The 26,717-nt window shown below is 38.2% G+C and overlaps 14 protein-coding genes across 14 annotated transcripts; 6 read left to right on the plus strand and 8 right to left on the minus strand.

Annotated features, from left to right (window-relative positions):
* Positions 1 to 181: 181 nt before the first annotated feature.
* On the minus strand, positions 182 to 1,129 carry SAPINGB_P004645 (uncharacterized protein; the record flags this gene model as incomplete). The annotated part of the gene is made up of 1 exon (XM_031999360.1): positions 182 to 1,129. One exon carries the CDS (start codon positions 1,127 to 1,129, stop codon positions 182 to 184), a length of 948 nt encoding a protein of 315 aa, XP_031855251.1.
* Positions 1,130 to 2,644: 1,515 nt separating this feature from the next.
* SAPINGB_P004646 (uncharacterized protein) lies at positions 2,645 to 3,565 on the plus strand (the record flags this gene model as incomplete). Its single annotated transcript, XM_031999361.1, has 1 exon — positions 2,645 to 3,565. One exon carries the CDS (start codon positions 2,645 to 2,647, stop codon positions 3,563 to 3,565), a length of 921 nt encoding a protein of 306 aa, XP_031855252.1.
* A 90-nt stretch (positions 3,566 to 3,655) lies between these two features.
* SAPINGB_P004647 (uncharacterized protein) lies at positions 3,656 to 4,402 on the minus strand (the record flags this gene model as incomplete). The annotated part of the gene is made up of 1 exon (XM_031999362.1): positions 3,656 to 4,402. The coding sequence occupies one exon, from the start codon at positions 4,400 to 4,402 to the stop codon at positions 3,656 to 3,658; it is 747 nt and encodes a 248-aa protein (XP_031855253.1).
* A 190-nt stretch (positions 4,403 to 4,592) lies between these two features.
* Positions 4,593 to 5,105, minus strand: SAPINGB_P004648 (uncharacterized protein; the record flags this gene model as incomplete). Its single annotated transcript, XM_031999363.1, has 1 exon — positions 4,593 to 5,105. The coding sequence occupies one exon, from the start codon at positions 5,103 to 5,105 to the stop codon at positions 4,593 to 4,595; it is 513 nt and encodes a 170-aa protein (XP_031855254.1).
* A 201-nt stretch (positions 5,106 to 5,306) lies between these two features.
* On the plus strand, positions 5,307 to 5,744 carry SAPINGB_P004649 (mitochondrial 54S ribosomal protein bL34m; the record flags this gene model as incomplete). The annotated part of the gene is made up of 2 exons (XM_031999364.1): positions 5,307 to 5,368; positions 5,444 to 5,744. 2 exons carry the CDS (start codon positions 5,307 to 5,309, stop codon positions 5,742 to 5,744), a joined length of 363 nt encoding a protein of 120 aa, XP_031855255.1.
* Positions 5,745 to 5,990: 246 nt separating this feature from the next.
* SAPINGB_P004650 (mitochondrial 54S ribosomal protein uL1m) lies at positions 5,991 to 6,887 on the plus strand (the record flags this gene model as incomplete). The annotated part of the gene is made up of 1 exon (XM_031999365.1): positions 5,991 to 6,887. The coding sequence occupies one exon, from the start codon at positions 5,991 to 5,993 to the stop codon at positions 6,885 to 6,887; it is 897 nt and encodes a 298-aa protein (XP_031855256.1).
* A 160-nt stretch (positions 6,888 to 7,047) lies between these two features.
* Positions 7,048 to 8,694, plus strand: SAPINGB_P004651 (uncharacterized protein; the record flags this gene model as incomplete). The annotated part of the gene is made up of 1 exon (XM_031999366.1): positions 7,048 to 8,694. The coding sequence occupies one exon, from the start codon at positions 7,048 to 7,050 to the stop codon at positions 8,692 to 8,694; it is 1,647 nt and encodes a 548-aa protein (XP_031855257.1).
* A 445-nt stretch (positions 8,695 to 9,139) lies between these two features.
* SAPINGB_P004652 (uncharacterized protein) lies at positions 9,140 to 11,128 on the minus strand (the record flags this gene model as incomplete). The annotated part of the gene is made up of 2 exons (XM_031999367.1): positions 9,140 to 11,056; positions 11,108 to 11,128. The coding sequence occupies 2 exons, from the start codon at positions 11,126 to 11,128 to the stop codon at positions 9,140 to 9,142; spliced, it is 1,938 nt and encodes a 645-aa protein (XP_031855258.1).
* A 118-nt stretch (positions 11,129 to 11,246) lies between these two features.
* On the plus strand, positions 11,247 to 13,706 carry SAPINGB_P004653 (uncharacterized protein; the record flags this gene model as incomplete). Its single annotated transcript, XM_031999368.1, has 1 exon — positions 11,247 to 13,706. One exon carries the CDS (start codon positions 11,247 to 11,249, stop codon positions 13,704 to 13,706), a length of 2,460 nt encoding a protein of 819 aa, XP_031855259.1.
* Positions 13,707 to 13,808: 102 nt separating this feature from the next.
* SAPINGB_P004654 (uncharacterized protein) lies at positions 13,809 to 15,194 on the minus strand (the record flags this gene model as incomplete). Its single annotated transcript, XM_031999369.1, has 1 exon — positions 13,809 to 15,194. One exon carries the CDS (start codon positions 15,192 to 15,194, stop codon positions 13,809 to 13,811), a length of 1,386 nt encoding a protein of 461 aa, XP_031855260.1.
* Positions 15,195 to 15,360: 166 nt separating this feature from the next.
* Positions 15,361 to 17,115, minus strand: SAPINGB_P004655 (uncharacterized protein; the record flags this gene model as incomplete). Its single annotated transcript, XM_031999370.1, has 1 exon — positions 15,361 to 17,115. One exon carries the CDS (start codon positions 17,113 to 17,115, stop codon positions 15,361 to 15,363), a length of 1,755 nt encoding a protein of 584 aa, XP_031855261.1.
* A 427-nt stretch (positions 17,116 to 17,542) lies between these two features.
* On the minus strand, positions 17,543 to 18,157 carry SAPINGB_P004656 (uncharacterized protein; the record flags this gene model as incomplete). The annotated part of the gene is made up of 1 exon (XM_031999371.1): positions 17,543 to 18,157. The coding sequence occupies one exon, from the start codon at positions 18,155 to 18,157 to the stop codon at positions 17,543 to 17,545; it is 615 nt and encodes a 204-aa protein (XP_031855262.1).
* A 669-nt stretch (positions 18,158 to 18,826) lies between these two features.
* On the plus strand, positions 18,827 to 19,429 carry SAPINGB_P004657 (uncharacterized protein; the record flags this gene model as incomplete). Its single annotated transcript, XM_031999372.1, has 1 exon — positions 18,827 to 19,429. The coding sequence occupies one exon, from the start codon at positions 18,827 to 18,829 to the stop codon at positions 19,427 to 19,429; it is 603 nt and encodes a 200-aa protein (XP_031855263.1).
* Positions 19,430 to 22,759: 3,330 nt separating this feature from the next.
* On the minus strand, positions 22,760 to 23,869 carry SAPINGB_P004658 (uncharacterized protein; the record flags this gene model as incomplete). Its single annotated transcript, XM_031999373.1, has 1 exon — positions 22,760 to 23,869. One exon carries the CDS (start codon positions 23,867 to 23,869, stop codon positions 22,760 to 22,762), a length of 1,110 nt encoding a protein of 369 aa, XP_031855264.1.
* Positions 23,870 to 26,717: the final 2,848 nt, after the last annotated feature.

Here is a 26,717-nt window from a genome sequence, read left to right on the forward strand (position 1 = left end):
CCATGCCATCTTTAAAACTTTGCCAGTAATTCCATCGTCTCCTGGAGCTTTATCATTTGGGGTATCAGCCAATGCAGAGTCAACTTCATCAAGCTCTAATTTTGGCCATCGAGAATCGTCATCAATTTCAAACTCTCTATCAAGACCATGATCAATTTCAGGTAGAAGTGCCTTCCATATTTCATGTCTTTTTTTCGTCAACAGTAGTAGTGAGAGTTCCATCTTCTTTTCTAATTTGTGGTATAATGGTATCATTGCTTTTTGGATTAATATACTTCAAAATCTTCCAAATGTCATTTCCTTCTAAACTAGACAAATATTTATTCCATTGCTCAGTACTTGCTTCACGCAAACTGTGGTCAAAAATTTTTCTAGCTTTTTTCGCCTCTTCAATTTTTTGTCGTTTCAAAGCCAAAGAAGGTTGCCTTTGACGGGCTTCCCTCTTAGCTTCTAGCGCTTTTTCTAACTTCTCCCTTAATTCTTGATTCCAATAGCGTTTGGACTTTTTTTTCATCACCTTAACTTCCTTCATCGACTTTGCCATTGCTCTTTTTACAACCTCCTCAAGAACTTTAGCTTGGTCATCAATTTGGTCAGTTGATTTTAGAGTTTTGTTATGCACATTAAAATCTTTAATGGCAGAAGAAAGCTCCTTGTCAAACTTTTCCCAATCTGCATTCTTAATATTCAATCTCTTCACCGAAGTAAAAACTTCATCCCCGTTTTTACTCTGAGACATATAGATGTCCCACTCCACAATTGAGTGATCACTTAGTGTATTTTCATCCACTCCACTAAATGAAATTCTATGAAGTAAGTCCACTGAGCCATAAACCAAATCAATATTGGTTCTATTGTTGTATGTTTTTTGATTTCTTGGAGTAATTAACATCATATCATTTTCATGTAGCCACTCAACAACTTCATCTGCTTCCGTATTCGGACCTGCCCTTGACTCCCATTCCTTGTGATGTAAGTTATAATCACCTGCAATGACAATCTTTGAGTATTGTTCCTTGATCTCCCGTTTGAGAAACTCAAAAACCGGTGGCTCAGGGTATTTCTTGGATGGTTTCGGTTGATTATAGACATTGACAATTGTAATGTCTTTAACCAAAATGGTAACCATATCTCGATTTGTAAACTTTTCAATTTTAGTAGTTAATGCTCGTAAGTCAGAGTTAGACCTAATGTAAGTAATTGCTCTGCATTTATTTTTTTCTTTTCCAGTTTCTGTAAAGATTGGGATCCAATCTTTATGTTTAATGGGCTTGTTAATAAATTGTTTGTTTGTTTGTTTTTATTCAAGGGTTATAGAACTATATAACATCAGCATCTGCGCTATCCTTTTATTGTCTGACTATGTGACTTGCCGGTTTTCATTTGTACCTTTTTAGTACTGGTGGTTTCTGTTCTGTGCGTCTCCGGTAGCCCGGAAGATGGGCCCTGATGCCAGCTTACGAGGAACAGGGAGAACCAGTCTGTCGGTCCCAAAACCTTCCCAACCCATTTCCACTTATCTTCACGGACGCCCATGTATTTCTTAATCTCTTCCGCCAGAGATACGGCCCGCAATCACCTGCAGGCTATTTAGACTGTACGGAATAGTCGGCATTCCTGTAACCAGGGTAGCCTATGGTTTTCAGTCTAGATGTATACTCCCGTACACATCCTCAGGAAAAAGGGGGTATTCTGGGAATCGAACCCAGTATGCTTGTTAATAAACAAATAAATCTAGCATTGTTAACAAAATTAAATGTGAAACAAATTATGAATCATTCATTTATTTCTACAAAAGTGACAATTTGGCCGAGTTGGTCTAAGGCGTCCGACTCAAGTGTTATCTTCGCTGATTACAGTGTTTTCGGATCTCGTAAGAGGCGTGGGTTCAAATCCCACAGTTGTCATACTTTTTAAGTTATTGTAATTTTTTTCCACTGCAAGCTTTTATACAAAAGAATAATAATGTTGTAATAGTCAAGTCGATTGATAGAACGAAGATAATTAAAAGTACTAACTAGGGCATATGACATCACATTATCTAATGTTTATAAATTTCTTCCAGTTACTTTGAATTGTCTGTTTCAGTGGTGACGGCTTTTAAAGGCAACATTTTATTAAAGTCTGTATTATTTATTTAAAATTTGATATCCTTAGCTAAGTAATTCGTATTGTTAATGGAAAATATTGAGCAATTCCTTAATAATAATGTGTAATTCCAAATATCTTACTAAACAAAATCTTGATTAAATGAAATACGACTGTTTGGCGATTTGAAATGAACGGAAATCGGAGATTTAATTTCTCTAAAGCCGTGGTCACTTAATAATTATTAGTGTATTATAGTACACATCAGTCTGATTATCCTAACACTGTATCATTTACCCCGCGGTGATAACAAATAAACCCGTGTTATCACCGAGGAAATGCCATTTTAGGCAGCAAAACTGCTTTGGAGAAAATCTCAGCCCAGAAAAAAAGACCGAAAAGAAAATTGTATATAAATAGAAGAAAATAAAGCCATTCCTTTTCTTAATTTTTTCAAAATCTATTTTTTTATTACTATTATTACTATTATCTTTATCATCTTTATTGTAAACATCACCACATATTTTCTTTATCGATTAATCAAACAAATATCATAATGTCTAAGCCTGTTGTTGCCATCGTCGGAGCTAATGGTGTCCTTGCCAAAAACCTAATTGCTGCTCTCTTGTCACCTGCTTACAATGATACAATTTCGTTTCCAATTCGTCTTGTGACTGGAAACGTTGAAAAGACCAAAACTCTTGAAGCAGTTGCCGCTTCCCCAGAGCTATTTGATATCTACAAGGCTGACATTTTAAGTGGAGAGGGCCTTGCTAAGCCCTTCACTGGAGCGACTGCTGTTGTCAACCTTGTTGGTGTCTACGGGTTTTCTCACAATCAAATTACAGATGCTGCTGCAGATGCTGGAAGTGTCAAGTTATACATCCCCTCTGAATTTGGCGTCAAGACCACCAAAGAAAAACTTGGCAAATATGCACCAATTTTTGGTGTTAAATTGTCTGCCAGAGAACATGCCCTAACCAAGTCTTACAAGACTGTAGCTGTGTTCAATGGATTATTCACTGAATTTGCATTTACAATCCCTGGTCTTGGTGGTTTTGTTAGCGATTCTCGAATCGAGGTATATTCTCCTGATGCTGATTACACAACTACCAGTTTACCTGACGTCGGGCGCGCAATCGCAGCTATTGTAAGCAAGTCTCTTGATGAAGATGAGATTCCTGATCAGGTTGTTTTGCGTGGTGATACAATTAATGGAAAAAAACTTGCAGAGATCTACGAAAAGATTAAAAGTACTAAGGTCGAGTACGTGGAGAAACCTGCAGAAGATATTTTGAGTGTCACTGACAAAATTGTTGATACTGGATATGCCAAAGATATGAATGAGTTCGGGGCCGTTTTGATTGCTCTTTTTTCTCAAGGTTTTACCAACTTGACCCCTAATTACGAAGAAGTAACGGGAAGTGATTTCAAGTTTGAATCAGCTACCGAAGTTGCTGAGCGCTTGTTTAAGTAAAGGTATTATAGTATTTGAATGTAATAGTTTACCGTTAATGATTCAAGAAACATGTGGAATTATCACCAAGTAAATAAAAAAATTATGGTATTATAGCACATCTCTAGAAATTATAGCATACCAATTGTCGCGCGAGTAGCCTGACTCTATGACTTTTCCGCCAGCCAAATCGACATCTTTTTCCAGCTCTCCCTTTTTATATAAATGGTAATACCTGTGTCTGACAACTTCTTGAGGTTCACTTCCTATTTTTTCGTTAAGGTTTTCTGATTCGACGGTTTTGGTATTTTTCTTCTTTTTCTGAGCTTGCTTAGTGACCCAAGGTACCATAACGTCCTGATCCATTCCTTCATGATATCCACGACGCGATGACTCTTGTTCAAGAGCCCAAACATGAATAAGCGCTTTTGAATGTGATTCTGGTTTAAGTCGAAGCAGGATCTCGCGTACAGCTTCTATGCGGCGTTCTGGAGTGCTAAAGTGATGTATGACGGCAATGGATATAGCAAAGTCAAAAGAATCGTGAGGAAACGGCAATGAAAGGCCATCTGCCACCATCACATCTATACCAGAAGAAGTATTGACATGTTTATTAAACGCAATATCAACAAGGTTGGAAGACCGGTCAGAGCCAAGAATGACAACAGATTTGTTCACGCTGAGGTACTTGCCGTTACCACAGCCGACGTCAAGACCAATCGAACCAGGGGGTAAAGATTTCAAAAATGTTTCAACAACTGGCCATGGTTTGTAGCGGGTGTCCGAAAAATGAGACGCTATTTGCTCATAAACGTCGTGAACGAACTCTTGCTCCTTATCTATGGCACCAGTAGACATTTTTGGTTGCAAAGAGTAAGAAAAAAAAAAAAAAAAAAAAAACTGCAACTCAGAACTAAAGACAAAAATAATTGAAAAAAAGACAAAAAATTTAATATAAATTTAATACAAAATAATTAATTTAAAAAATACTATAAGGGGGTCATTATCGTCATTAAAATATCTATGAAATAAAACATGGCTAGGAATTTTACTCGGCAGCAGCTGCCTCGTTTTTAGCTAATTTAGATTTGCGTTCAGCTTTCTTGCGTTCCTTCTTAAGACGCTTGCGCTCTTCTTTGCTGATCTCCGCATCATCTGCCGGCTCATCAGCTGAGATTTTCTGAGTGGTCACTGAAGAAGTAGTTGTAGACTCGAAAACAACAGGTGTGGCAGACTCTGAGTAATTATGCAGAGTGCGCTCGACTCGTTGAAGTTGTGCAATAATTTTCTCATTTTGAGCCATCTCGGCAGCCAATACATCCACAAACCCATTTTTAGCTGCTGATGGGACTGCAGAGGAGGCAGCTGCCGCTGCCGCTGCTGCTACCGCATTTTCAGAACGCAAAGCAGTGTTGGCTGCGACATTGATCAGATCCTTAGAGGTTTCAATGTATGCAGCAAGAAACTTAGCGGCAGCTTCATTCGACAAACAAGTGGCAGACTTGACATAGACAGCTGCAGGCTGAAGTGCTGCAATTCTAGGTGTTGTTGCTGCAGACATTGTTGGACTTGACTGGGATTGCCTGTTGAGATGTTGTTTGGAGAGCTTAATGCTAATAATTTCTGTTTTTTTAAAAATTTCATATTTGGGAAAATTTTTAGTTACCCGGATCATACAGCCGCACATATCAAAATTTGATATGCGATGTCTCCACCACCACCAAATAGCTTTCTTCAACATCCCACAAAAACTCGTCCCGTCATGTTGTCCCGATTTGCTGCTATCAGACCCGCCATGCGTGTGGTCGCCTCTGGCGTTGCTAGGTAAGTTTTTTTTTAAGGTGTTGAAGTCAGCTTTTTCAATTTTATTAATATTTGTGTTTATTTTCAAATTCAAAGTCGTCCTCTTACATTGCTTGCTGCGCAGAGCAATCCTCTGACGGCTCTTCGTGCCCGTATGACACCCGGCTCTCCTACCGCTGCTCTTGTATCACCACTTGCTCAACCAAACCCTCTTCTGTTGCCTGCTCTTCCTGATCTTTTAGATCAGCGCCGTTGGAAGGCTCGTGGTAATACTTACCAGCCGTCGACCCTTAAGCGCAAACGTATTAACGGTTTCCTTGCTCGCCTCAAGACTCGTGGTGGTCGCAAAGTTCTTGCCCGCAGAAAGACCAAGGGCCGCTGGTTCCTTTCTCACTAATAACTTTTAATAACTCTTTATAGGACTGCGTTCTGACGCGTCCCGGTCGGATCTTCCAAAAACCCGCTTTTTTTTTCTGTTTGTACATAGACCTAATAAAAAAATTGTTGCCCTAACCCTCTTTTAAATTTCACACTTGATTTTTTTGAAAATTTTCCCAACCACCATTAAAATATTTCCCTCCAACCAAACAAAAGACGATTCCATCGCCTTTCCAATTTCATACACAACCACATCATCCCCAGCATGTCCTTCCGATCCTCCGCGTCTCTGCCAGTTTTGCAGTGCATGGCTGCTCGTGCCCTGAAACCTCAGACAATTGCACCTACTCTTGTTAGAGCTTACGCCAAGCCTGCCGCTGCTGCTGCCGCCTCCTCTGGCAACAAGGCTTCTTCTAAGCAAATTGCTGCTCAACGTGAGCGTGCTCTTGCTCAGGCCCAGATCAAGCGCAAGGAACAGAAGCGCATGGCACGTCTGCGTCTTGAAGCTAAGCGTGCACTGGACACACAACTTTTCCTTGACACTGCCACTGCTATTAGATACCTGCGTGCTGCTGAAGTTGGTCACCCCGCTGAGTCTACCACTCTTACTATGACTGTTCGCGTCATTGCTGACAATGGTGTTCAAGCCCTTGCTGGTTCCGTTCGCCTGCCAAAGGGTCTTGACACTGACCAACGCATTGCTGTCTTTACCCTTAATCCCGAACTTGCTGCTGCTGCCAAGGAGGCTGGTGCCGCTGTTGTTGGAGGTGAGGATCTTATTGAGCAGGTCAAGAACGGTGTTATTGATTTCAACAAGGCTTTAGCTACCCCTGATATCCTTGCAAAGCTTGGCCCTATTGCCCGTGTTTTGGGTCCCAAGGGCCTCATGCCCTCTGCCCGTAGAGGCACTGTCTCTAACGATATTGTTAAGCTCATTGGCGATTCCATCGGTGTCATTGATTTTCGCCAGCGCTCCATCGCCACTGTTTCTTTACCTGTCGCTAAGGCCTACTTCACTGATGCCGAGATTGTCAAGAATTTGATTGTGGCTATCGATACTGTTCGAGAAACCGCAAACAAAATCCAATCCAAGCGACCTATTGTTCTTGGCCAGACCACCCTCAGCTCAACTCACGGCCCTGGAATTGTCATTGACGTTTAGATAGATATTAATAGTTTGTTGTGATTTTTTTTTTGTATAATGTGCCTGTAAATAGTTTTGAAAAAATTTAAAAAAAAGTTCAAAAATAAAAAAAAAACTCCAAAAGACCAAATCATCACCACCAACATTCCAGCACACACAATAACACGACCACCACCAAATGAAGCCCAGCATTCTGCCACTAGAATCGCGGCCCGCAATTTTGCTGCGGCGAGCTGTTGTTGGGTCTTTTTTGCTATTTGTTTTACTTTTGGGCATTCCCCTCTGGTATAAAACGACTTCTATCTACCGCGCTCCTCTCAATTATACCCAAATGTCTACATATGACGAGCGGCTCGGATCTCTTGTTGATGTTAAAGTCCCAGTGTTTGTTCACTCAGCAGGTCCCATGTTACCAGACATTGTCAGTGCCACTCAGCTTATAATTGATCAACACTTGAAAAAACTTGGTGTTCCCACTAATCCTGGATGGGACCTTTCCCTTCACCCTCTTCCAGTTCCCAAAGGATACTCTACAGACAACATTACATTTTCTCAGCTCCAGCAACTATTAGACATGAGCGGTGAATATTGGGACGCTGAAAGTGCATCTCTTGTGCAGTTGGTCCCTACAAATGGTGTTGAGGAGTCTCGAGTATCACCCTACGCACGCGAGATCCTTGTATCTTACTCCGAGCAATCTCTGGCCGCTGGTGATTTGCCGGAATTGCTAGCCGTTGAACTCATCAATATTTTCGGTGATGAGATTGATCAGTATGTGGATCTTGTTCGCCGCCGCGAACCTCCGGGTCAAGGTCTAGCAGCTGCCCACTCTACAAACTATCATATTACCTTTTCGCTTTTTGTGGAAGGAGGCGAAGATGTTGCTTGGGATATCGCACCAGCACTTGCGAGCTACTTTGCACCTCTTGAGCGTGAGCTCTCAGCCCGTGTCGCTAATTTCTCTATTGATACCCAGGTCCAATTTTATTCGACTCTCACTAGCCCGCCAAAACAAGTGATTGATTCCAACATCACGCATTACTTTTTTACCCAAGACGATCTCTCGACCTTTGTCAACTTTGCTGATTGGTCTCTTTCATCAATTTACTCATACCCTTCTATAAACTTCATCCTTTACGTCCCTTCAGCCAATCATTCCCCTCTTCTAGTTGAAAATTCTCCATCAAACTCTTTTATAATCCCTCAATGGGGTGGTGTCGTCATCTACAATAGCAAAAGCCTTCCAGTCCGTCTGTCAACCGAAGACTTGGAACCAATTCTGGAGATTTTCACAGCACAGCTTTTTTCGCTTCTCGGTGCACCACATAATCCGGTATCTTCTCCGCTTTTTCGTATTGATATTCTTTCACGTGCATTTGCCCTGCGCTCCCTTTTTTCCGCAGCATCATCTCTTGGATCGTTAACACGTCTCTCACAGTCTCTTCCAGAGATTGCAATTCCAAAATCGGTTCAAACAAACGTTGTTAACGCCGTTACAAGCATTGTCTTGACTCTTGTTAGCTTAAATTCTCAGCGATTTTGGCCATCGGCAGTCCACTCTGCTGCCGCTGCTATGCAAGCTGCACACAATGCCTTTTTTGAAAAAATGATGGTTCAACAAATGTACTTTCCACAGGAGCATAAGATTGCAGTATACATGCCACTTCTCGGACCTATTCTCATAGTAATGACCATGGGCCTGTTACGAGTTGTCAAGGAATACAAATCAACGGGCAAAGAAGAAGAATCTATTCCTGAAGAAGATTCCAAGGAAGACACCCCAATTGCATACACTTCAGGATCCACTCCTTATTCAACTAAATAGTTTTTTGTTTTATCATTTTAATAAATCATTTTTCGGTATAGACTAAATTACTACGCTAAACTATTTTACTACTTGATCAAATCATTATCGGCCCATGATGGAGTTATTATTTCTCGCTCAACAACCACATAAGGTTCAGTTTTTCATGGATCTTTTTTGAACCATATATTTTTGACAAGTTTAAGTTGTGTAGTAACGATTCTCTATTTTTTATTTGAATCAGGGTCAGTAGAGGTTAGCCAAGGTTTTTTTTTTTTTTTTTTTTTTTTTTTTTGAAAGAAGCCCGAACAACTGTCAAGATTATTTAATCAATTGAAGTATCAATCAAATAAACTAAGTAGTGGTAGGAGTAACTTATGACCCTTGAAGTATTGGAAATCAAAATCACGATAGTTTTAGCCAAATAGAAACTGTAATTAAACTATATTAACACCGTATAAATTATTCATTTCTTTCCCTTCTTGCCACCGCCAACCTTGTCATTGACTGTGATCCAAGTAGGACGCACCCCACGCTTTTGTAGTGATGTCTCCACCGCCTTGACTTGAGGTCCTTGTACCAGTACACTTTTAATTTCATTTGCGCCCTGCTTCACGTTATTTACTGAAGTTGAACCTGCGCACGCCTTGCGAAGTTCTTCAGCAAAATCAACAGCATCAATGCCAAACGCCTCAAGGCCAGTCACTGTAGTCACTGTCTTGTTGCCACCACGGCGTTCTGTTGCAACGACAATGTGTGGCACGCCACCTTTGGCCGGCTTGAGCGCACGCGCAACGTCTTCAGCTGCCAGCGCACCCTTGGCATCTTTAAACTGTTGCAGCACAGGATCCTTGGGATCGTAAATAATGTGAAATGGTGTGCACTGTTTTTGTAGCATGGTTACAATCTTGTCACGGCCCACGACACGCAGCGCATCATTAAGTGCAGCCTGTTTAGGCAATCCAAACGCACCAACAAGTATGTCATCTGCTATAATAGTCTTCTTGTCCTTAGGGTTTACTAACTTTTGTTGGTTTATGTACCAAACAAGTCTTATCTTAAGTCCGTCAGTGTCGTAGTAAAGACCACCAGAAAACTTTTCCGGTGCTTTGGCCGCACACACATTAAAAAAGGGGACGGCAGCAGAATGAGGTTTCCACAATTCAATTGCGACGAGTTGGCCATCACTCTTGGGTGTTGTAGGTTGTGAAGGGCCGGTCTTTTTCTTTTTAACCACCTCATATGGCTCATACTTTTGCAATAGTGGGTGTTCCAGTCCTGCAAGGGATACAATCATCAAATCATCCTTGTGATCTTTAGTTTTAAGAAGCCCTTCTTTTTCCATTGCCTTGAAAAACTTGGTGGCTTTTTTCCATGAGGTCTTCTTGATTGATAATTGCAAATGTTGTTGTTGAAGTGGTGTCAATGGAAGGTTAACTAGAACGTGGCTTCCCAAAAGTTGAGATGCAGAGATTGGTGTTTGGATGATAGCACCGTCATCAATTGATTTAAAAACTGTTTGGAGTAAAGCAGTTTTAAACACTTCATCCACTTCAGCGGTTGACAATTTTTCTCCCTCGCCGTCACTTTCAGCATCTTCCGTAGACTCTTGTATTTCTGTTTGCTCTTGTACTTGTTCTTGATCTAGTTCGTCTCCAGCTGACTGTTCTTCGGGTTGTTTCTTTTCAAAATTTTCTTCCCCATTTTGTTGATTTTGCTCTGATTCTTCAGCCTGTTCCTGATCCTCTGTAGATAATTCTGCAACCTTAGTAGTCAAGTCTTCAGCTTGGGCACCATAAGGTAGGCTATAATCAAATGCTAACTCCGGGGTAATGGCTAGCTCATTTTTATAAGCGGAAACGAGGGTATCTCCCAACGTATGAACCGTCTGTGCGGCCTTGCCCTTCATGCTTCTTTCAAGTGATTTCGTCTCGCTAACAAGTACAAGACCTACACCAATGGGAATTTGCTCTGGGATGGAGCAATACACAACCACATCACCCTTGTGAAGATCTGGGTATGGTGCAAAGCAACCGGGAATCATGAGATCAGCACCGCCTTGAATAATTTCCAAAACATGCAGCGGGGTGTAGATGATTCGACCTTTGGCCAGATAGGGGCAACGCCAAAGTGTTAACATCGTAGGGATAAGAATTCCGCTACTTTCAAACTTAAACCACAGAGGTTTCAAGTCTTCGTCAGAATAAATGATAATCTTCTGGTTTGTTGTGTGAAGCATGGCGCGTGCGTGGCGAATTTCCTTGGGCAGCAACTCATGTTTAGTTTCGGGCAAAAGTTGCGATTCGTCAAGGGAATAGTAGACACAAATCGATTGCAACAACTGGCGCCGCGCAGAACTCTTAAGGTTCGAATACGGTTTGATCTAAAATTTTTGTTAGATAAAAATGACTAGATGAAGAAGAATTATTTATACCTGAGCTTTGTGTTTAAACATTTTAGGGTGGTGAAGTAGGAAATTGAGAAAAAAAATTTGTGACAGCTCTTGGTTTTTTTTTTTATTTTTTAAGCATAACACCACCAGGAAAGGGGCTTTTACCACCAACAAACAAAACATGAATAGTGTTCCGATACGGCGATCCAGCCAACGGCACTCGCTAGTAAGCCATCAAAGCGGGAATTTTGATGGCGATGATGCAGGATCGGTTGTGCTGGTCACAGATTTTGCTTCAATTGGAACGGGTGTGCTTCCGGCACGTATTAGTACAACCTTTATGGCATGGTGTCCAACAATCGACATGGTTGCGCTATCGTATGTGCCCCAAAGTAAAAGCGATGAAAATAGTGAAAATGAAGAAACAAAAACAAGCACTGGGCATTCCGGTTTGGCCTTTTATCGATTATCGGGTCAGCAAGTTTGGGCCTCCGTACCTACATCAAAAAAGGGCGCGACTGTTCTGAATCCCGTTGCTATTTCTTGGAACGAAACGGGCCGCATGTTTGTTGTAGCTCTACGCGAAGGTGGGTGTAAAGTGTACAGCAGTAATACCGGGAAGCTCATGTTCACAGTACACCATAAACATACATATGTGAGTGTTTCCTGGTCGACTTTTAGATTCAGCGAAGACGTTTTGACAGCTTCTCCATTTAAGAAGCTGGTCAACGCAGCAACAAGTCCTCTCAGACACTTGCCCAAGCTGTCATTAAGTCCAATGGTGGCAAGCGGTGGACCAACACAACAGCAACAGCAGCAGCAGCAGCGACAGTACGATACCATGTATGCCACAAGATCAGTATTGGAGGAAATAATCCACTCTAAGCAAGATACCGATAATTTTGAAATGAGCGTTATATTCTGTGGAGATAAGACAGGGAATTTAAGCATAAGTTTGTTTGGAACTTTTAATATTGGATCGGTTAGTGTTGGAACTGATGCTGAGATTACTACCATTGCGCCGTTCCCTGGAATTCCTCAAGAATCAGTGGTCTTGACCAAAGCCCAAGACGGTACACAATCGCTGTATTCGATAAGTCTTGATTTTTTTAAACGCTATGGGCTTTACCTTTGTGATGGCACTTTAATACCTACACAAGTTTGTGCGCTATTGGAGTATCTACGAACTGAAATTTACGCTGTTCAAGGTGAAATCAAATCAATGGTTGATGCACACTCAGCCTTTTATAAGGAGTTGATTGCAGTAGCTCCTACACCCTCCATAGCTTTGTTCGAGCTTGTGATGCCTGCATTAATTGACTCCCTAGTTACGGGTATTCCTGCAAAACATATTGTCCCCTGGATGACGCAGAGCGTCAAAGAAAAGGGTCTTAAGCGGTGGCGTAAGGATTGTTTGCATGGATATGAGGCGGTCCGACGAAGGTTATTTGTTCATGTTTTACCCTGTTGCGAGCGACTGATACTTTTGTATAGTCATATTCGAGGTGTGGCAAGATGGGAAGAGCGTGGCGAAATGCTTAACTTGGATGCTGCGCTGCTGGACAAAGCAGTTGAGCAAGTTTCAACTTTAATGCGGGAAGTCAACAACTACATGTGGGACATGAATGCTGAGTTTGTATTGTTTCGGTCATATGCCAATTGGATTGACATTTTGTATGAACAGGTTACCAAAACACCACTTAAAGAAAATCCTGGCGAGGGCCCGCGAGTTGCACAGACAGTCAAGGTGGCCGAGTACATTAACATTCATCTTCCTGTAATTGAGCAAGTGCCACCATTTGGCCAAACAGCAGCGGATGAACCCAAAAGCTTGGAAGGCATGTTTGAGGAGCTGTACGGGACTACTGGGCAAGTTTTTGAAAAGGTAAAGAAAGCGATGCGGGACCAGGTAAAGGTTATTCCGGTTCAGGTTCTTGGTGGAACAGTTGTCTGTGTACGAAGTGTTTTAGAGCCGAGCAGTAATGAAAATGAACCTTCAAAACGGTGGTGTTACATTATGGTGCAATATGAGACCCGGCAGTGTGAAGTTATGGTAATCAAAACATTAATTGGGGGTAATAAGATGGAAGCAATCCGTGTGGATGTTTCTATGGAAGGAATGGTTCAGCGAGTGGAACAAGTTGAGTTTATTGATGATGAAGATGTGATGGTACTTGTTGTGACTGATGGAAAAGACGATGATGATGACGCAAAGCCCCGCGCAACCATGATTTCGTTTTGTTATCGTGATTTGTTTTATATGGAAGTTGAGAGCAAGGATTTGGAAGCAAAAAATGGTGCTGAAGGGGTGGATCTTGTACCTGTGGAAATTAAGCGGTCGCGGGAGTTCCCTCGGGAGGAAGAAGATGAAGAGTCCGGGATGTCAAGTAAACCTGGGACTGCTGAAACTAAAGTGTTTAACGAGTTTGAAGAGGCTGATGATGAGGGGAAGCGTGCACAGATGGTGGAACGCGGGTTTGTGCCTGCACAGTTTGCGGTGAATGGAGCACTTGGCCGGCGCGTTGGATGCTTGCTTGAGCGGGATCAACGACGGTACATTTTCTTTGACATTGATGGTGAAGAGTACGAAGAGATGGATGAGGAAATGGGAGACGATGATAAAGAGAACGGAAGTTTATAAGATAATGTTGGAAGAGCAAGAGCAAGAGCAAGAGCATGTAGAGCAGAATTTTCATAGAATATTTTAATATTAATGATTATGTACAAATGGATATGATGAATCCTAAGCACGCTTGGAATAGCGGATACGTGCAGGTGGAGGAAGAACAAACTGGAAATTTCCAAGATCATCTTCAATGATGCTATAAGACTTTTCCATCACATCTAGGATCCGGCGCTTGTAGAAACGGAGCGACTTGAATTGAGAAATCTTTACTTTGCTGCCATCCCAGACAAACTGTTCCTCTTTAGATGAGCCCGGAAGTGCTTGTGCAATTGAAGGCAAGACCAATGATGGTTTTGGCAATTCTTTCGAGTCTTTATTTTTTTCTGTCATTTTATCTACCGTTTTAATAGTTGGTCGATATATTGGCAACGATTTGCTCACCGCAGTCCATGCACAAGCTTCATTTCTCGATAACCGGTCCAGCTGAGAGTGAACAAGGTACCGCATGACTCTGTGGTCAATGGGACTGGCACCTGGAGCCGTGATGACTGAATGTAACACAGTTTTAATTGTTTCTCGGACAATAGTGCGCTCGCGTGCACGGGGTAAGCTTGCACCTGACACTGTGCCTTCCGGGTATGGGTCAGTACTTGCGCCAGCTGCTGTGCGAGCCTGTGCTGGGAGTCTATTTTGCGCAGGGTTGTAAGCAGCAAGGAAGCGGAAATATGCATGTGGAATGTCCCCGTCATTGAGCTTAGGCGGGGGGGCAATATCTTTATTATCGGCGGCATTCTTTGGAGGCTGTGATTTATATAGAAGTGCACGTAAACCCGAAGCATGCTGATAATTCCGCAAACGATTAGCACGCTCTAACGAATCTGTATACTCGCGGAAGGTTGAAACTTCTTTGCGTGGAGGTGCGTGAAGAGTACGCAGGGTATATGCTGGGGACTTGCCCTGAGGGTATTCTTTGACGGCCAGTCTAGTAACGCCACCTAGAGCTGGGCGTAACGGGCCTTCTTCAATGTTTATACGTGCTATACAGTATTCAATAACCTCATCTACGGCCTTGGGGTTTTCATTTTTGATAGGGGGTGTGGGTCGGACAAATCTCAGTTTGGGATCGAGGCTTTGTAATTTCAAGTAAGGGCGTCGGATAGCTGCATCCTGGAGCGTGGTAAGATGAGGATGTGCTCGAGCAATAAGCCCACGGACTATGTTGTCACTAGGCTCATCTGCGTTGACAAGAAAGGACTCCCAAATGTGTTGCCGCAAGAAATGGCGAAAAACGGGGTCCATGGTTCGTGCAGCAGCGCGTTGCATAGCCCGGTAGAGAGCAAGGACCTCAGAAACATGTTTCCTAGGTTTTGAGGGAGATGTTGGGGATGTTGGATGAAGTTTTTTGTATAAGGCCTTTGTAGATCGGATGGAGTTAGGATGAGATGAAGGCCCAAATATGTAAAGGATTGGATCGATGGTCGCTACCTTTGGAATGGCTCCCATTGTGGTGATTATGTTGAGGTCAGTCAAAAAAAAAATTTTTGATGGGAAATTTATTTTGAAGTATTTTTTTTAATTAATAAGCTTCAATTCAGTCTTCTATGTACATTTTGCAAAAAAAAAAAAAAAAAAAAAAAATTTGTCTTTAAAAAAAAATTAATAAAATCTATCAACTTTTAGGAGGCTTATTATCATTATCAAACTTAATTTTAAGATCATCATCGAGATCTTTTTCGTCATCATTGTTGTTTTTTTTTTCAGGAACAAAGTAGTCATATCCATCATCATCACTATCACCATCACCATTGTCCTTAGTGGTAATAGATTCATCTTTATCCTGATTAGAAACCGTATAATTGTAACGCTCTAGGGTGTTTTTAAGAATCTCTACGAATTTGGGATAATCAACAACACCATCGGGATGGTCCTTGCGTTGTTGTTCAATTTCCTTGTTGACAATTTCAGTGAGAAGCTTTTCTTCGATACCTTTAGAATCCGAGGCTTCATCACTCCCAATGATTATGATGTCATGCTTGCTAGTACTATTTTTGTCGTCATCTTTATTGTTATCCTTTCCAGAATCATCATCTTTCTCTTCTTTTTCTTCTTTTTCTTCTTTTTCTTCTTCTTCTTCATCATTAATTGCTTGGTCGTAAGAAAATTGGCGGGCCCATGGCTCTGCGTGATGGATGATGGCTCGATAGTAAACCATATTCTGGATGCCAAAGTTTTGCCACGAATTCATGACGGCTGTTTCGTCACAATCGTCTGGATCACGTGGAGCCAGTGCTTGAAGTTGTTCCTCCAACTCCGCCTCTTCTTCCATACTCAATTGGGTTTGATCATTGAAATGTATTGGGCCATTGGTGACGGATGGTATTTTTGGTTTGGATGGGTTCTTTTTTTCTGGTGCCGGGGATGCAAGACCAGCTTCGCTAGTAAACTCATCGTAAAAATCATCATTGTCATTATTCTCTCCACGTTCACGCTGGAGATTTTCAAATTCTTCAATCACATCGAGAAGTTCTTGGGCACGCTGTCTATTTTTCATTCGAATACCCTCACGCACTGTAATTTTTTTAAAGCCGCTTTGCTCAATTTCCAGAGGAATTTCATCCTGTTGTTGTTGCTGTTGCTGTTGCTGTTGCTGTTGAGAGGTAGCTGTAGTACCCAAAGGTTTATTGTAAAATCGCAATCCACGGCTTTCCAGATTCTCATCAACTCTTCGTTTCCATTCGCGGTATTCAACAGCACGGTAACCTCTGGGACCAAACCAGGACGAGACATTTTGGCCACCGGCAGCAACAATTTTATCATTAGCACGCCTGCGAGCTTGAGCAGCATCATCAGCCCAAGGGTCATATGGTAATTGAAGACGTACCAGCTCGAGGCCTGCAAAAAACATGAGGTATGCGCCGGAGAAGATGCTGGAAGCGCGGATGAAACGGTTACGCCAAAGGGCGGCACCTGATAATGGGCGTTGGCCGTAGGAAAATGCAGAAGATGAAGAAGAAAATGCGGAACCAGTTGGTCCTTTACGGCCATCATAAGGGGCGTATTGTGTGAATGATGGGGGGACAGCTTGGCCCGTTGGAGATGTTGTAGGGGTGGGGGGTGTATAAGGTTGTTGTCGATATTGGTATTGGGGAGTAAAAGCACCTTTTGCTGGGACCCACCAAAGGAATAGACCTCCAGCAATTTGTAAAAATGAAAGGGTATAAAGACACTCGCGGCAGTCCGATGCTGGGACTAGAGGTCCCCAAATGTTGAGACCAAAAGATGGATTTGGATAGCGTGTGGCGGGGTCTGCAGGTGGTTGCTGTTGAGAAGCAGAATCCGAAGAGGACCCTGAGGCCGATCGGCCAGAGGAAGAGGACGAAGAAGACGAAGAGCTAGGAATTGGCGGTGGTGTAAAAAGAGCCATTGAAGGAGGATTTGAGTAATTAAGGTGGGGTGGAAAGTATTTTTGGTTAATGAAGAAAGAATGAAAAAAAAAAAAAAAAAGAAAGAAAGAAAGAAAGAAAGAAAGAAAGGTTGAGCAAAATCTCTATAAGAGGCGTAAGATTTCGAGGCTTTTTTTGGTGGCGATTGGGAGAACAGAGAGAAATTGGATTTAAGGTGGCAGTGAAAAAAAAAAAAAAAATTAAATAAGCCATTAGTCAGATATCATGTGATAATTTAACTCAAGTTTTTTTTTTCAAGTGTCAAGTCCTATGTTTTCTAGTAGTATCCCCTTTATAATTATATAAATATATACGATATACGTTTTATTTTGTTTTTAAGAAAAAAAAAAAAAAAACTCCTGTAATTTCTAATCATCAAAAAGACACACATCTGCTCAATTGAGATCCTTACAAGCCCTTGCCGTAATTACCTGACTCAAAGAACTTTTCAATGATCTCCACAATCTTTTCAAGAGCAGCTACCCACTCATCAAGCAGCTCGGCAACACGCTGCAGAAGCACGGGGTCAGTGGAGCCACTGGCAAGCTTGATGTAAAAATCTTTGCGATAAGGGCATGCCTTCATGGCAAGAGAAAAGATACCACGGACCACAAAGTTGTGATACTTAGAAAGAGTCTTTGAGTAAGAGTCTGTAAAAGAAACAGTGAGCTCCTGGGAGGGATCGTTAATGTTATTGCGCAGAGCAAGAGCGGTGAAAGCGAGGCCGCGAGTAAGCCACAGCAGGCCTTGAGTAGCAGTTTTTTTCTTAGTGTCCTTTTCAGAAAGAATAAGGTCTTGGAGAGTGGCAGCAGCGACAGGGTTTGCCAAAAGGTACTCGCGGATCTTTTTGATATTGCCATTCATGTCATTTTGTACAGGCACAAAAGCGCTGGAACCGAGAATGTCAAACAGTGTCACGAGCGACTGAGCCGCATCAAGAAACTCTGCAGTAGGGATCTTGCCGTCGGCTGTGATAGGGACATCCTTGAAGGAAAGCTTGAGGGTATCAAAAAAGGTAGTCATTTTTTATAATATTATTATTTTGGTTTTTGTTTAATTTTTTTTTTTTTTTTTTTTTTGGTTTTTGGTTTTTTTTTTGGTAGTTGTAAGGATTCTGTGAGAATTATATTAATTGAAGAAACTTGGATTGAAATCAAGGGGGGAGGAGGAGGGAGTTTTAGAAGGAAGTTGACAGACAAGCCTTTTGGCAGGTGCAAAAAAAAAAAAAAAAAAAGGGGGAAGGAAACAAAGTTACCAAAGTGGCCAGCAAAGAGTTGTAACAAAACTAATAAACCATAAAATGCAAGTGAAAGCTAAGCTTGTAATGCGATTTAAATCTAAATTTTGAAGATAAAAAAAATAATAATAATAAAATTAAAAAAAATGTTATCAGCCCTACGGGGGGCTCGAACCCCCAACCTTGAGATGACACTTTAGTAAGAGTCTCACGCTCTACCGATTGAGCTAGCAAGGCACGTGATTTATAATGTTAAGATTATAAATTAATTTACTAGTCTTATTCAAATTTAAGAAATTATTGGGTACCTGGTGTAAGTACTAATTAAAGAATGGGGTGGAACTCCTTTTGGCTTTATTGATGATGTGACTATTACCGTTGAAGGTAAAATTGAAGAAAATACCAAAAGCTTAAGCAACATATTAGAAAAATGTTGTAATTGGGCTAAATCAAGAATGACCAAAATTGATTTGGGTGATAAATTGGGTTTTATTCATTTTACAAAAAATGTGAAACCTAAAGATGAGAAAGTGCAACTTACTTTACCTAATGGAGAACTTCGTGAACCCCAGAAGGAAGTTAAATTGCTTGGAATTACTTTGAACAATCTGCTTGATTTTAAATCTCATATTTTGAATAAAATCAATAAAGCAAGAAAAGCTGTTGGTGCTATTTGGCATCTTGGTGGCGTGCAAAAAGGTATGCGAGGGTCTGCAGTCAGATCACTGTATATTGCTTGCGTGAGACCAATTGTCGAATATGGCTTAGAAATTTGGCATCACAAAATTTTGAAAGGAGAAATCCACAAGTTGGAAGTAATGCAGAATATGGCTTTAAGAAGAATTGTTGGTGCTTATCGCACAACTCCTATTGCGGTACTACAAAAGGAAGCTGGTATTATGCCATATAGTATTAGGCTAAAATTTATGGTGGCACGAAAAGCTATTCGTTTACACCTAAATATTAGCAAAACTAATCCTATTAATGGTCATTTGTTAACATTGATTGAAATCTCCAATTGCAAAGCTAACCACGCTTTACATGTTGGCGAAAGATGATAGAGACTATATGATTAAAAAGGATGAAAAACGAAAATGCAAGAGGGTTGAACCTCTTACACTGAAACAACAACAAAATCAGACGATTGGAATTTTGAAAAAACAAGCAATGGAAGAATGACAAGAAATGTATTGGAACAGCAGTAAGGATCTGTGGTATCATAATATCACAGTGGAGTCGAAATGTACTGATAATCTTTCCAAAATGGTTACGGGAGTGATCATGAAGAAAGATAGTCGAAGGATCTTGAGTAATATTACTCAGTTTCGCACAGGCCATGGCAACTTTGGCGCATGGTTTAAAAAGTTTGGAATTGAAAAGGATAGTTACAACTGCAAATGTGGAGAGCTGGAAACAGTTCATCACATTTTAGTTGAGTGTCCTTTGCTTAAAGAGGAAAGAAAAGGACTGAAACGGATATCTCCAGAGATGGACATGTCGACTCTCTTAAACAGTTTAACTGGCTTACAAGAGATTGTAAGCTTTATCTCTGCTTGGAGGGATTAAGAAATACAATTACAGCGTTGATGAAGACAAGTGGAGATAGGTTGGGAAGGTTTGGTTATTTTAACCCCCTGTTCCTCGTAAGCTGGCATCAGGACTTATTTTCGGGCTGTTGGAGATGCAATGTTGAAGCCAAAATTAAAAGTTTATTATCAAAATGAAAAAATATATAGTATGGACAAGAAGGATAGCGCAGATGCTGATGTTATATAATTCTATAACCCTTGAATAAAAACAAACAAACAAACAAGTGTAAGTACTATTTTTTTGTTTTTTTTTTTTGTATTTCTGATAAGATAAATCATTTTATTTCTTCACCATGGTATACATTAACTTTTTTTCTTTCGTGTAAAAAAAAAAAAAAAGAATAACCATCACTTTTACTTCTTTAAGATCCGAATGTCCCGCGGGACTCATGCGCATCCTAGTTACTTGGTTGCATCATACACGTTTTTTAATTCACACACACCATTGGTCCTTTCGAAGTTGTTATTAGATTTGAATGTGAAAAAAAAAAGAAGAGGATATTTAATTTTATTTTTATTTTTTAAGCCTTTTCAAAATGCTCGCGTGCCCATTATATTTATTTATTTATTTATTTATTTATTTATTTATTTATTTATTTATTTTACTCTGGAGGTTGCATCTTTTTTTTTTTATCATGATAATACTTCATGGCTGCTTCTTGCTTTTAGTTTGTTCGATTGTTAAAAATAAATCCCCATGATTTTTTTCTTTCTTTCTTTCTTTCTCTTTTCTCTAATGACTCTTGCTCTGACAATGATAGGAGATATAATGGAATGAATAATTTGGCAGTTTTGTAAACATTTTCAAAAAAAAAAAAAAAAAAAAAAAGTTACGCAATTTAAGATGCAGTTAAATAAATAAATAAATAAAAAAAAAATCAAACTGACAGCAAGACGTAAAAAAAAAGAAAAAAAAAATACATTTTGAAGTTTCTCACTGAATCCTGGCTCCCATTTTAATATTGCAACTATGGGAGTAAAAAACGTCACATTGGAACTCGTTTATTTTTTTTATTTTTGTTTGTCTGACTAGAAATATGGTTAAGTGTATGTACACGCTAATGTGGGGGGGTGGAGGGATTCTGTAAGTGAACCTAGTTATTGGAAAGAAGGGAAAATCCCCGTTTTGAAAAAATTGCATGTAGTAGTAGAAGAAGTATTATTTTTTTTAAGGACTTATATTTGTGATCATGATCAATATTTTGTTAGAGATTGTATATATTTACAAAACTATATATATATATATATATATATATATAATATCATTCAAAGCATAATATATTTTCAACTACCATTTTATCTATCAGAAAGTATTTTTTTTTCTTTGTTAAACTAATCAGTCCAAATAGTCTATGCTTGTTTTTGTTGTTGGGAAAAATATTAAACATTGATTGATAGTGAAGCTCCACTCTCCAGAGGAAGAAGGAAAAAAAATAAAAATAAAAATAAAAAAAAAGGTGAATTAAATAACTTTGGGTTCTATCACGATAGTGCGATAGTGCGATAACTACCGTATCAGCTTATCGAGATACAAAATAAGTGGGGAAGAAAGAAAGAAAGAAAGAAAGAAAAAAAACAGAAGGTTTTTTTTTTATTTTCATTTTTCATTTTTTTCATTTTTTTTCATTTTAGACAAAAGGCCTACTAACAAGAAGTGGGGGATATGAAAATGAAATATATATATATATATATAAATACAAAAGAAAATATTTATATAACCAATACTTGTTTAACTATAAAGTTCAGTTTTTAAATATAAATGTTTTAAAACTGTTAACCCCCTCCTCCTCACCAATGGATAAAGTGGACAAGAGGAGAAAAAAAAATTGAAATAAAATAATATTATTGGTCAATGTTAATTAATATGTAATGAATTTGTGGAGTCAATGGAATATTAAAATAAAATAAAAAAAATAAAAAGTCTTTATTTATTTATTTTTTTTTTTATGTTTGAGTGACTTTTTTTTTTTTTTTTTAATTTTTTTTGAAATTTTCGTCAACGACTGACTACATTAGGAATTTTTATTTAATTTTTTTTTTTCTTTTTTTAATTTTTTAATTTACAATTTCATTCATTTCAATTAATCTCGTCTCTTTTAATTGTTTAGTTTTTTTTTATTTTTTTTTTTATTTTTCACATCACCAGGTTTTAAATTTTTTTTTTTTTCTTCTTCTTCTTCTTCTTCTTCTTCTTCTTCTTTAATATGCAGCCCTCTGTAAATAAACTAAGAGCAACTTTTTTCCAAAAGAGTATTTTAATAATAATAATAATAATAATAATAATAATAATAATAATAATAATAATAATAATAATAATAATAATAATAATAATAATAATAATAATAATCATATCAATGTCCAAAATTCTCATTCTCTCTTTTATGGATTCATTACTCCTTGATATTCCGATCCTCATCCTCACTTTTAGTGGCGTATTTTTTTTTTTTTTTTTTTTTTAATAGAAACCTGTAGCCGTACGGCCGTATAATGTGGAGAAAAAAAAATTGACTCCAAATAAAAAATTTGTAGCAAATCAACACAGCCTCAAAAGCAACCTTTTTGTTTTTTTTGGTCTATGCTCAGATACTACTATCTACAAAAAATCATATTAAGGCATCTATTACTTAAAAGTAATTACCTACACTTTTAAAAAAAAAATGTCTCGTGCTAATCATGATTCAAATGTCTCAGATTCAAAATAATTCAAATTTTTTTTTATTTTTTTTAAAAAACAAAGCAACAATAATACAATAAAGGATGGATTCTATCAAACAAAGTTTAAAATTATTTTTTTTCAGTTTACTTTCTGCTGACCTGCTTGACAACATCAACATCGGGAATGCTGCCAAGAATGGTCTCAGTCATAATGCCAGTGACCAAGTAGGGGTCAATGTTGGAAGCAGGACGTCTGTCCTCAAAGTATCCAAAGCCCTCCTTGGCAACAGAGCGGGGGATTCTGATAGAGGAACCACGGTTGGCAACACCAGAAGAAAAGGTGGCAGCAGAAGCAGTCTCGTGTCTGCCAGTAAGACGCAAGTCATTGTCTTCACCGTAGACGGCAATGTGCTCCTTGTGTCTCTTGGAAAGCTTCTCAATAGCTTCCTCAATGTACTTCATGCCACCAGGCTGTCTCATCTTCTCGGTGGAAACGTTAGTGTGGCAGCCGGCACCATTCCAGTCACCCTTCAAAGGCTTGGGGTGGAAGGAGATAACAACGCCAAAGTCCTCGGCAACACGGTGGAGGAGATATCGGGCAACAGTAAGTTCGTCACCCATCGAGATGCCGTCACAGGGGCCAACCTGGAACTCCCACTGGGAAGGCATAACCTCAGCATTGATACCAGAAATGCGGATACCAGCGAAAAGGCAGGCGCGGTAGTGAGCCTCGACAATATCACGGCAGTAAACCTTGCCGGTGCCGACACCGCAGTAGTAAGGGCCCTGGGGGGCAGGGAAACCTCCAACGGGCCAGCCGTAAACGTTTCCAAGATTGTCAAAGAGAGTGTACTCCTGCTCAATGCCAAACCAAATCTTCTCATCCTTGTGAGCCTCCATAAGCTTGGCGCACTCGTGTCTGTAGTTAAAGGCATTGGGGGAGCCATCAGAGTTGTAGCACTCAGCGAGAACAATAATGTTATCGCCAAGTCTCAGAGGATCGGGGTACATGGCAACGGGTCTGAGGTAGATATCAGAGTTAGAGCCAGGAGCCTGGTTGGTAGAAGAACCGTCAAAGTTCCACTCAGGGAGGTCGTCGATAGTCTCGGGCTTCTTGTAAAAAGTTCTGCACTTTGATCTGATGTTGTTGGTACCGTCAATCCAAATGTACTCGGCAAGGACAGCTCCCTTCTGGGGGAGACTCATATACTTGGCAAGGTTAGCGCCGTTAGAAATAATTGTTGTTTGAGCCATTGTGAATGTGTTGTTGTGTTGTGTATGTGATTGATTGTTTAAAAAATAAAAGGATAGTTACAAAAAGAATGGACTTGATGTTGTTGTTTTTTTTGATTTTTTAAAGTGTTGCTTTGTTTAAAAAAAAAAATAAAAAAAAAAGGGGGATTTGAATATATTATGAATTAATAAGAGATGAGACTCTTGAAAGCTAATGGAAATTAGGAGAGAAGAAGAATGCTGAAGAAGAGAAAGGGAAAGAAGAAAGAGAAAAGAAAAAAAAAAATTTAGAAATTGGAGAGAGATATCGGACTATTTATATAAAGAATTTTTTTTTTTTTTTTTTAATCCGTTGGCCCAACGTTTATCTTGAAACGATTTTAAGATAATACCGGGTGTTAAGAGACGATGATGATGATGATGATGATGATAACAAAAAGTATGAGAGACCTGACATTATTTTGATATTGTGTGTGTGTGTGTGTTATATTGTATGATGAATGAATTTTTGTTAATATTTTTAATAATATTTTTACATCACGGTATTTTTTGTAAAAACTTTATATAAATATATATATATATTTTTTAGGCTCTTCTACAAGTTCCCGATTGCTTAAAATATTTTACACATTATGTAATAATTTTAAATTTTTGATTTTTGATTTTTTTACGCAAAAGATAAGAAAAAAAAAAAAAGTCATTTGTTTTTTTTTTTTTTTTTTTTATTTGTTAACATTTCTTTTTTCTTTTGGTTTTTTTGTTGGTCCCACCATTGTTTTATTTTTTTGTACCTGTGAAATTTAATGGTGTGTGTATATGATGGTGGTGGTGGTCTTTGGACTTTCCTGGAGAAAAGAAAAAAAATAGAATGAATGAATGAATGAATGAAGAAATATTGAAATAAACAGCAACACTTTCTCTATATACTATTATTATCTTACTGATCTAGGAAGTTTTTCTCGGAGATGGTTTTAAAAGTTTTTATTTTTTATTTTTTTATTTTTTTATTTTTTTAAAAGCAATTGAAATCAATCATCTTACTAAAAAAAAAAAAATAAAATAAAATAAAATAAAAGAATTAACAAATAAATGCTTTGACTTAAGAAAATCTCTTGGTGTTGAGTTTTTTGTTTTTTTTTTTTTTTTTTGTCCCGAGGATGCACGGATCATAACCATGGATATGACCATAAATACATTCATACACCCCACCAACATATTAACTATAATTGTTGATCCTTTTTTACTTTCTATCTATTTATCTATCTATATATCTATCTATCTAGTTATTTATTTATTTATTTATTTATTTATAACTGCCTGGCCTCTCTGATTCAACTTCCATTTCTCCTTTACCTCTCCCCTCGGGGGGAGGAAGGGAGGGACAAATGAAATGATCAATATTTTATTATTGTTTGTAATCACCATTCTGGAATTGGTTTTTTTATTTATTTATTTATTTATTTATTCATTACCATTCTATTTTGTTTATGAATTATTATTATTATTATTATTATTATTATTATTATTATTATTTTTTTAGAGGGGGAGAAGAGGGTAATTAATAACTTTTCTAATTAATGGAGAAATGATAGAAGGGATGATTCAGTATTGTGGAACAGTAGAAATGGGCAATTTTGCACAAACTGCTCCAAACTATTACTCCCCTCTTTCTGTAGTTAGTTCTACTGTTAAGCTAAATATATATATCAAATCTACTATCTTCATTACACGTATCAAGCCGTGTTCTACATGATAATTATAATAATAATAATGTTAGATATCCTTGGTGGAAAATGCCCACTGATATAAATAAAGTAATAATATTTCATCATGATTTTGATGTGTGTAATGTAAAGCCCCTACTATTAAATAATATAATCAAAGAAGAGTTAACCGGGATTGAGATGTCAAGTTCATCTTGCTCCTAGTTTCAAACAAAGTGATTTTTTTTTTTTTTTTTTTTGGTATCAGTCAGTGTACTCCTTATAATTTTTTTTTTTTTTTTCAATATTTCTTACTCTTGTCGTCTAGGTCGTGGTATATAAGTTTAATGTTGCTCAATAACTATAAATGTTAAACAATTTTTTATTTTAATTTCTTTCATGATTCTAATCATTTTTATTGACTTTTTAGGAATTCATTTTTTTTTTTTTTTTTTTGACTTTGTTCAAAAATTTTTCTCTCCATAAATTTTGTGTATGTGTGTATTGGGAAAGACCAAAATATATAAAAAAAAAAAAAAAAAATACTATTTTAATACTAAAATAAATAGAAAATAAAAAAAAAAAACTTTTCTTTTCTTTTTTTTCTTTTTTTTGGAAAGGGAAAACATACAACGAGAAATTTCATCATAGTTTGCTGATCTAATCTTTAGTGCTGACCTAATCATTACCTTTACATTTTACATATTTTACATGTCCTTGTATTTTTATTATTTTTATTATCATTCAAATGAAATTTTTCATTTTTCATTTTCTTCTCTCTCTCTCTCTCTCTCTCTCGGGCAGGTGGCCGGACTAATAATTTATAAATAAATAAAATTTTAAAATTCTAAAAATTCTAAAATATCATACAAAGTTATGACGAGCCGGGATTTTGACCGACAAAACGAGAGACATTTGAAAGATCAATTTTGACATTTTTTATTTATTTTATTTATTTATTTTTTTCAATTAGAAATATATATATCAAAAAGTAAAATTGAACAATATATAGTGTATTCATTTAATATGTATTAAAATAACATTTAAACTTCTATTTTTTTTTATATACATATTATTAGATTTCTCTCTCGTCTATAAACAAAGAATTGCTCGTTAAAGTCTAATGTATAGTTTTTTTTAAAAAAAAAAAAAAGAAAAATGATATC

The sequence above is a fragment of the Magnusiomyces paraingens genome (assembly GCF_902498895.1).
Source record: "Magnusiomyces paraingens strain CBS 517.90 genome assembly, contig: contig3, whole genome shotgun sequence".
Taxonomy (NCBI): Eukaryota; Fungi; Ascomycota; class Dipodascomycetes; order Dipodascales; family Dipodascaceae; genus Magnusiomyces; species Magnusiomyces paraingens.